Source organism: Habropoda laboriosa, unplaced genomic scaffold, assembly GCF_001263275.1.
Source record: "Habropoda laboriosa isolate 0110345459 unplaced genomic scaffold, ASM126327v1 scaffold10, whole genome shotgun sequence".
Lineage (NCBI taxonomy): Eukaryota > Metazoa > Arthropoda > Insecta > Hymenoptera > Apidae > Habropoda > Habropoda laboriosa.
This window is the reverse complement of record NW_017100129.1, coordinates 737,489-747,320: the sequence shown is the minus strand read 5'-3', so window position 1 is coordinate 747,320 and position 9,832 is coordinate 737,489. Positions and strand designations below refer to the sequence as shown.

General features: G+C 40.2%; 1 protein-coding gene across 1 annotated transcript in view; it reads left to right on the top strand.

Annotated features, from left to right (window-relative positions):
- The window catches only part of LOC108571439 (putative oxidoreductase GLYR1 homolog), a 24,175-nt gene extending 19,461 nt beyond the window's left edge, over nucleotides 1-4,714 (top strand). Inside the window, exons 8-10 of the mRNA XM_017933524.1 lie at nucleotides 2,795-2,905; nucleotides 2,998-3,442; nucleotides 3,533-4,714. Of these exons, the coding sequence (XP_017789013.1) occupies nucleotides 2,795-2,905; nucleotides 2,998-3,442; nucleotides 3,533-3,732 (756 nt within the window). The 3' untranslated portion in view covers nucleotides 3,733-4,714. The remainder of the gene's footprint in view (nucleotides 1-2,794; nucleotides 2,906-2,997; nucleotides 3,443-3,532) is intronic.
- The last annotated feature ends 5,118 nt before the right edge of the window (nucleotides 4,715-9,832 follow it).

The following is a 9,832-nucleotide window of genomic DNA, read 5'->3' as shown; positions in this document are numbered from 1 at the left end:
CAAGAGAATCTCGAAATAAACTAAATAGAGCGTGTGTTGTTATTCGGTATGCCGTACGTGTTTTTCTTTGTACACACTGACGTTGGAACAAAACGGTTAACCTGCTGGTTTCGATGTTCAACGCGTGCAACCATCCACCCACGTGTTACCGTGGGCATGAAATCCTCGCACATGGTGCGGAATAGTGAACGTTTCTCAGTCTATATATGGTTATGCATGGCACACGTTATTATTACCCGAAATGCATGACCGTTGGTATTCGTGACGCAAACGAGAACATTATCCAGGTTATTGTAGTACAGGCGTGTAATTACCGTCATAAAAGAAGTGTTAATGAATTTATAATTGCCCGAACTCGAGTATTACTTCCCGAAGAGGAACTCGGGGGATTTGAAAATTACATAAGTTGCCGCATAGGAGGAAGGCATTTAAGGTATTTTGGATGCAGCATTGTAAAACGTTGTTGTAGTCCCAGGATAGGAATGTGTTTATATTGGATGTAGCCAGAATGCTATTGCGTCATATATGTACGGTCTCTCTCTCTCGTATTCATCGCTGGAAACCGTTGAATTTCTTCCCTCGTGGAAGCCACACAAGTCGGTTAAGTTGGTTCAAGGTCATTCATCGGCACACGCATTTGCACAAAGTTTATATCCCATTACGAATTCTTGCTGCGTCTGGATGAAAAGTGGAAGTACATTTTGAAACGATTCTTTGCACAGGAATAAAAGTCAACAAAAAGAAAGAAGAAAAAAAAATTAAAAATTATCGAAATAAAATTCAGAGAACTGTGTCGCCCTCTGTAATTCGTTGGCAAATATTTACAAACATTCTTGTACGATCAGATAAATATGTAAGAAGTTTACATTGTTATATACTCGAAATTAGAAAATTGGCAACAAAGCTAGTCTACTATTTGTCCCTGTTTCTTTTCGATTTTGCAATTTGGGCATACATTGCAATGTGGACGTGGCAACGATGTAAGCAATTGAGAACGCGAGGACATACAATCGCTTGGTGTTGCATCCGCATATGTCACACATAAAAAGAGAGGAAAAGGATAGGTTCCTTGGCCATTAATCTCTCAGGTCTTTACTTTTCCATTTAACGCCTATTTAGTTGCTGCTCCTTGATCGTCTGTGATTTAGACCGCCGCCTGTGTAGGCTTGGATCGACGGGACGCGCCAAATCGTACAATAAAACGCTTTATCCGTGAGAATGAAAAAAAGCATAACTGTAAAATACAATAATCTTCGAAGTATGAAATCTGTATTCGAAACAGTTCACGCGTTGCGCTGTTGTTCAACGCGGTAATATTGGTAGCTTGATTTTTCAGTACAGTGTAGTACGGCTATCGTGTTTCTTTATTCAACATCTGTTTTCACGATGGAAACATTATACACTGCACGAACAGAGTCCTGTACTTACCCAAATAAATTGGACCTGCAAAATAATACAGGTCAGGAATACGATCGATGTACACTTCCTGCTCAATTACATTTGCGCACGTGCAACGAAACAATAGAAGACGTAAATCAATCTTTATATTCTTTTTTTACATTATACCACTGGCTTTTTCATCGTCCGACAGCTGAAATTTATTTCGAATAAGTGCAAATCGTTGCTGTAATCCTACGAGAAATCTCGGGTTGCAAGGATCAAAGATGGTTTATTGACTGAAAGAGTATAACCTACTTGTCTTCTTTGTTGACAGCACTTAACTGGCTTGTTGACTCGCCACGTTCACGGCAGCAAGATACGCCGCGTAATTGTCCATACTGTAATTTCCTTTCGGTGGCTTTCAACTACATTCGCATATATTTCACCGAGAGATACAAATAATTAACTCGTAAATTATATTACAGTAGCTTAATAGGAATAATTAATACGAATTTTGTAACAAGAGAAACTTCGTTAATACGAAAATATGGATCGTGTGAAAAAGTGATGCCGTTACATATTCAAGAAAATATGGCGTCGACTTCGCTTGAAAAATAGAAAAAAAGAGCCATGTTTTACATGTAAAAAATGGCGTCATGCCAGCTAGGCGTTTCTGATGAAATTTCATAAAATATGGTGCACAAATACTACGAATTTCGACGTTATTGAACCGTTGTCTACTATATTCGTACAATATTAAATATGTAGACGAAAGAAATGAGCTACTTTTTCATAATTTGCTTGGATATTTCGATATTAAAGTTTTCTATCGATTCACCGTACATTTTCGAGATATTGGAAAGTTGAGAAACTTCTAGAAATACATTGAATCATATTTCCATTCATACCATAACCGAAATTAAACAAACTTATAATCCCTTGTATCTCAATGAATATGTAGATACACCTTCTGGTTGCATGCGGGAAATATCTTTAGATGATGCAATGGCGTCGTTTGCTGATGTGGCAAGCAAGCCTGGAAACGTTTAGCTTCAAAGCCGTTGAGACAACGTACGTGACCAGAATGGCGACGCAAATGGCGAGTGGTTCGTTGTGGCGACATCTACTGGAGTCACGATCGTTAGATTTTCTTATAATATCATATTCCACCGAGTGATGTCGCTAAGATGCTGAATCTGAACCTACTGGGGCTCTAACGTTGAATTCATTTTCTTAATAAAAAAAGAATATATACATTAAAATATATCAACAGTTATAAATATATCTTTTATTTCTTAAAATCAACGACACGCGATATATAAAATCATCGATTACCTACGACAACCTTTAAAATTCAAAATTTAAATTCGAATTGAAATATTTGAAAATTTAACGCAATATTATTTTTCTCTAGTGCGCAGATTTCGTAAAAGCAGGAGCAGAACAGGGTTTAACGCCATCCGATGTGGTGCTTGCTGCCGATATTACATTCTCGTGTGTAGCTGATCCTCAAGCTGCCAAAGATGTGAGTATAGCCTTATCTTTTAAAACACCTCGTATGCGAAAAATATTTTTATCACTGTCATAAATATAAAAAAAAAATGAATTATTTTTTAGATGGTGTTTGGAAATTGCGGGGTCCTCACAGAAATATCCCCAGAGAAAGGGTACGTGGAAATGACCGGTATAGATGCAGAAACATCGCAAGATATCGCTGAAGCAATAACCGCGAAAGGTGGCCGTTACTTAGAGGCCCAAGTACAGGGTAGCAAAACACAGGCACAAGAGGGTACTTTGGTGATCCTAGCGGCTGGTGATCGAACTTTATTCGACGAATGCCAGTCCTGCTTCGAGGCGATGGGCAAAAACAGTTTTTATCTTGGCGAGGTCGGTAATGCTTCCAAAATGAACCTCGTACTTCAATTGATGGCAGGCGTGACTCTTGCTGGTTTGGCTGAGAGCATGGCCCTGGCGGATCGTGCCGGCCTTCAGCAAAAGGATGTTCTAGAAGTTCTAGAATTGACATCGTTGGCTTGTCCCGCCATTCTTGACAAGGGAAGAGGTACAATGCTTTTCTGTTTTTAAATTGACTGTAATAATTGCAACGTATATCCTGTTGCACGGTAATCTATAACTTTGTTCAATTTTTCAGCCATCATCGAAGGTGGTTTTCCGACGCAGTTACCACTTCAACATATGCAAAAAGACTTAAGACTCTCTTTAGGTATGAGCGACCAATTGGAACAACCATTACCACTAGCTGCAGCAGCGAACGAAGTGTATAAGCACGCTAAACGCCTTGGTTATGGTGAACACGATGCCTCCGCTGTTTACATTAGAGCCAGGTTCTAACGGAGCATGCATCGTCAGGCTTTTGCTATACCATATTTATTGCAATATCTAACGTTGTTTCCCGTCGCTACCAGAGAAGAGTAGTACGCTATTCGTCGAGGAGGTAGTGGGATAAAACACCACTACGAATCGTTGAAGAAGATGCATCGTGACACTTTTCTTTTTTAGTAGAATATTCAGTGCAGTTTATCGAAAGACAAAATAGATTCTGTTGTTTTTCATACCGATAAAAGATCAAATATGAACAGATTTGAGTATGTAACACAACAGCAGTAACCTCGATGTACACACACACACACATACACGCGCGCGCGCGCGCACACACACACACACACACGCACACAGGCCTCGTCGTTTATTTAATACGGCGAATATGTAAAGTATCAATGAACTTGTACCATTTTTTTTTTTTACATGTTTTTCAAGATGACACCTTTTGCATATACACACGTACAACATTTCTTTTTCGTTTCTTCCGTTTTGTTTAAATGCATGGCGGCTACTTTTCTCCATAACAGCGTGGGTTATGAATCGTCGATCTCTCGAGTCGCTTCCCGACTTCGATCCCGTAAAAACGCACCCCACGCTTGAAAAACTTGAGAGACTTGGGACGTGTCGAAAATGTGCCTTACGATATCATTTCAAGCAAGGCTTTTCTAATTTCTTTTTCTCTCATTTTTTTTTCAATTTTTTTTTTTCTTTTGAGTATACCGCACGACGAAGTACGTCGAATACTTTTTCTATAGCAATACAACTGGAATTCGGTTAATCACGTTGACGACGAACGGGACGATGTACAGGAGAACGACAGTTGTTAGAAGGAAGGGAATAAATAAAGATAGATTATATTCTTTATTGGTGCAATTGTGTATATGATAGAATTCAAATGGGACAAAGTTCTCGAATTTTGTAAAGGAATTTTGGCAGTATTTTAGAAGCGTCCGTTCAGTGGAACGATCAGAGATGATAGAAAAACAAAATGGCCGACGTTTTTTTATGTTCTTTTTTTCCTCTCTTTCAACCTATCATTTTATCTTTGTGTAGAGAATGCAAAAATTTTTACATTTTAAACTTACACCTATTATGGGACGATTATAAGAATCGACGTAATTTATAAATATTTACTATGACATTGTAAAAAATTCAAAAACAAACTGACGGTGAAAAGCGTCTAGGCCAATTTTCGTCATCGAATTAGTCGTCCTGGGAAACTTCTGATATATCGCCATGGACATTATGATTTTGATTATAAATTAGGAGGATTTTTGCGCTTAGCGCTGCTTCGGCTTTTTGTTTTCATCGACGTGGCTCTTTACGTGCAAGCCGAAAATAGCGCAGGATCGTTCTGTCTTTAGTGTCATTATATAAAAAATGAAAACAATGAAAAAAAAAAGAACAAGAAAGCAAGTGTTGATTAGTGTATACATATATACGTTACGATATATAGAGGCTCTTCGGACCTGATTAGTGTCCCTTTAATTATTAACTGTTAAGACTAAATCGATTTAGTAACGAAACGTAGATTTGCATTAAATGTTGGCATGGTTCGGGGCGTAATCTATACTTACAGTTCGATCGAAATATATATATATATATATATAGGCCATTTTTATTCACAGTTACTACACACACACCGCGAGTGGTGTATTGCGCTCGAAAATTAAAGCAATCTTTTTTACCTTGTTGAAGAAAAGAAAGGAAAAAAAACAACGCAGTCGACGTTCACAATTATACTTTTTACATTTGTCTCAACTTTCACGAACAATTTTCTATGTTTCGCGCGATCGAGAAATAAAAAAAAAGAAAGAAAAAAAAGAAAAAGAAATTAACGCTTTTAAACACCAAGAAAGATCTTTCCATTATCCACGATTTTCTAACTAACTTTCATAATTAATGAATATCTTCGCGTGTTTAGCGAACATGGACGTGTCGGGAAAGGGTTCTTCTCGGAACGATTTCCACAGCAACGTGCTCTGGCTCTCTCTTTCTCTCTCTCTCTCTCTCTTTCTCTCTCTCTCTCTCTCTCTCTCTCTCTCTCTCTCTCTCTCTCTCTCTCTCTCTCTCGTGTGCACACATGCTTAAAGAATATCAGTTTACGAAAAAAGAAAAAGAGAAAAAAATGAAGGGAATCTTTCTGGTATGACGAGGAGGGAAGTGAAGTGTGTGGCGCTTCCGTTTCCCAGGACGGTCGTGCGAGTCTCACAAGCGACACGCGACGAAGTCGAGGGCGATCGAAAGGTTGCCGGTTCGTTCGCGGAACAATCTTTTTTTTTTTCTTCATTTCGAGTCGATCGTACGAGTTTTGCCTTTACCGCCGGTGACGAGAAATCGACAAGTTTCACCTTCCCATTTACAAGAGAGACGAGAAAACAGTTCTTACGAACTTTCGCCCGTTGAAAAGAAAAAAAAAAAAAGATATTTTTCTAGAAATGGACGATTATTCATTTTAAGGATATATAATACGCGAATCGATATACATATATTATGCACACACATGCCGCGAGAAAAAAATCTTTTCTTCGATTTCTCGTTTGAATCGTAAAGGGGAAACCTCGTAAGTTATTCGCTCGCCGACAGAGAACAAACACTTTGGGTGCGTGGGAAATTACGTACCGCATAGGTAACAGAGTGGCTAGGCGCCCATATCACACATACTGTATATGTAATTAGACCTATCGATAGTTCTAACGTTACAATGACACATTGTACATGTACGAGATGAAAACAGGAATAATGGAATATAGGAGAAACAAAAAAATAAAAAATACTAAATATTCTACAGCAAACATAAAGAAGAAGAAAAAAAATATATATATATATACATATAGCTAGTAAAGAGTATAAATCACAAGAGAGGGAGGAATTCGTGTGAGTGCGACTGGGTGAGTGAGAATACGTCATAAGCATTGCGTCAGTAACTGACGTTACATGTTTTGTCACGAAATACACTGGTTTTTGAATAAATATCTATTTGAATTACGAACACTCGTACTCGATTCCCTGTGTAAAAAAACTTTTCCTACTTTTATCGCTGATCCTTACACTTCCAAGCACTCGAAATATCTGATTTATCTAAATACGCGATAAATACACTATATATCTGTAATCGATAGTGTATCTTTGAATCTTCACGTGTTACGTAATACTTGAAGCTGTTAATGAATAAGAGAGGTTTAAACAGGTTCGCAGATGGCGTTCTGAATAGTCGTATCACGGGCATTGATTTCCTAATAGTTCCCATCGATACCATCGAGCAATATATAGAGACGAATTTTAAAAAGTTGTCGATATCGTGTTAGAAAAGAGAAGCGATGCAAAGCACGTGCCGTGTTGGTTCGGTGTTCATAGGCGCCGCGAGTCGAGCAAATGATATTGCTTGATTCCAGAAGAAGCCGGTTGGTGTGCGCACGCGTCTCCTCCGCCACGGCAGAGACGTGTGCGTGAAAGTAGCGATGAGGGCGAAGTGGGGGGAACGAGGGCGGGTGAGGGAGCCGGGGTGGGGGCAGAGGGGTGGAGCAGCCGCCGTCTGATGACACCTGTGGCTCGACCCCCACGATCAGTTCAGCCGCGACCGTCCACGCGCCGTCTTGTTGCGACGTTTTTGTACAGCCACCACTCTTCACCAATACATGTACGTTTCGCACGCACACATCTGCACACACACAACAGCCAACCGACACGACACACTCGCACGCGCGATTCACGTGTATAGAAGTATGCATACGAACGCCAGTAGGCGCACACGTGCAAACGGGTAATTTTTACCCTTTACCACGTGACAAGACCCGTCGTGCGCATCTGCCATTATTGTGAGCGAACTGTCATTGTGCTCTCTTTCGTACGAGATAAGAAAGAAGAGGAACGCAAGGAGTAAAACGTTCTCTCCAGTATGTACCATGGAATAATATATCGTGACTACACACGACGATCGACATTTTATACCAGTATATTTTCTTTCTCCCCATATCGACCAGCCTTCTGTTCACGTACGCCGTTGACAACTGCGGCCAGCTCCCTCTATCTGTTTCAAGCAAAGCTTTTACGTTTGATTCTAGTGTTGATAGATGCTTGATACGATTGACGCCTATGTAGATCCTAGGAACAAGGTCGTCGATGTAGAGCGTTACTTTCTAGGCGATCGAGGTACACTGGCGATCATTGAAATCGCGTATGCACGAGTTGTTTTAGTTTTTTCTAAGAAGAAGAAATCGCGAAACTATCGCGTTCCATGTGTTTGCGCATAATTGATGGCACGTACACAGTTTCACCGTATGTGAAACTTTTATTCGGTTTTTCCGTAATATCTGAGTACGTTGCTGACGCTAGTTACGTTGATACGTTACAAACGGACACGAACAAAGTGTCGTTAAGCGCGATCAGAGGAGTATAGACTCGCAAATAACGGTCGTTTTCTTGGTAGTGTTTCTTGGCACGATCTTGTGAACGACCTTATTCCTAGGGAATGATCGGTGGTGTTGCGACTGTGCACAAGAAAACAGAACGTGGCCTGTATGCCCGGCAATGCGAAACGAAAGAGGCGGAGGGGCATGTTTCTCGCGCGTGTATTCACAACGTATGTCGCACGGCTCACGGAACCAAAAGATACCAGAAATTGTGCTCGTGTGATGATTGATAGTATGCGATAGTATGTGATGTATTCTCGTGTATGCGATAGTGAAGTGTATATGTTAACGACGCAATGATATTCATATTTATATATATATATACAACTTGAACCGTAAAAAAATCGCTTGTTTTCATTCGAGAAATCAACGGGCTAAGCTGATACGTTTGTAAGTACTCTCGATGTCGCCTCTGTTTTGTCATTTTATTTCGCGAGATTAAAATTACGCTGTCAATGTTTTGGAATTTTTAGTCGTTGTTTGCAAAAAGAGAAGGCGGAGGAAAAGTTGATCATTCTAAAAGAATTCGCGTGCAGATTAAATTCTCAATTTCGCACGGATAGCCACAAACGTATCTTTTCCACCAGATGCTCGGATCGTCGCTAAAGCTGATCATCGCTTAGACGTGCATCGAGTTTGAAAAATAGCTCGTGTCGTCCGCGGCGCTATCACTCTATTCCTCTTTCTCTCTCGATATCGTTCTTTCTTCCTCTGTCGCTCGGTAAATAAGACGCGTGCTGTATCTACACATATCGAGTGCACATGTGTAGGATAAATAAGCGAAACCGTGTTGCATGTACGACGCGGCAGTGAGGAGTGTTGGTATCCACACATCTTAGGCACGGATCCGACAAATATAGATACTCGCGGTGTTGGTGTGCGAGCACTCACACCCAGGTAGAGCACAGTGTAGAAAAGGAGGTGAAGGGGAAATAGGAGGGAGAGATGGTAGAGGAAATAGCGTGGACAGATTCCATTTGTGCTCAGCAGAATCTTCGTATTTTAAGTAGGCATTTTACGTCGGTTCTCATCAAAATGTTGCCTTTTTACAATGTCCTCAATCGATCTTGCATTCTTTTAATCTTCGCCATATGGTGAACAGAAAAATTGATACGTACAATCACGTACGATAATTCCAGAAATTAATTCGTATAATTTTCAACAAGAAAAAATTATATGAATATTTTTTTTCCTCCATTCACCAGAATCAACAGAATAATTTCTGTCTCTTGGTAAATACAAAACGAGCATTATATACATACAAACGAATAATAAGAAGCCAAGCGTTGAGAAACGACGCATTATGCATATACGGTTATACGAAGTAGCAAATGATGGCGTATATTCTTTGGTGTTAGTGCAATCATGTTTGTATCGCTTCGAGCTGGGGAGGGATGGGTATGTTGAGTTAGGAGGATCAGCAGGTCCACTGGTGGGGGAAAACAGTGTGGACAGGTTGCGTTCGTGCTAAGCCGAGTCTCGTCGCCTCGCATTCCGAGACGCGGATTCCGGAGCGGTTTTCTTTTAAGAAAGAGTAAGAAAAAGAGAGACAGAAGATGAGTGCGGGAGCGAAGGCAATGAAGAGCGAAAGAAAGAGATGAAGAGAGAACGAAAGAGAAGTGGAACGCTTACGGTACCGATTTTCCAGCAAGCATTCGAGTCTCTCGTTCTTCTTTTGCGTGGCATAAGCTGGGATA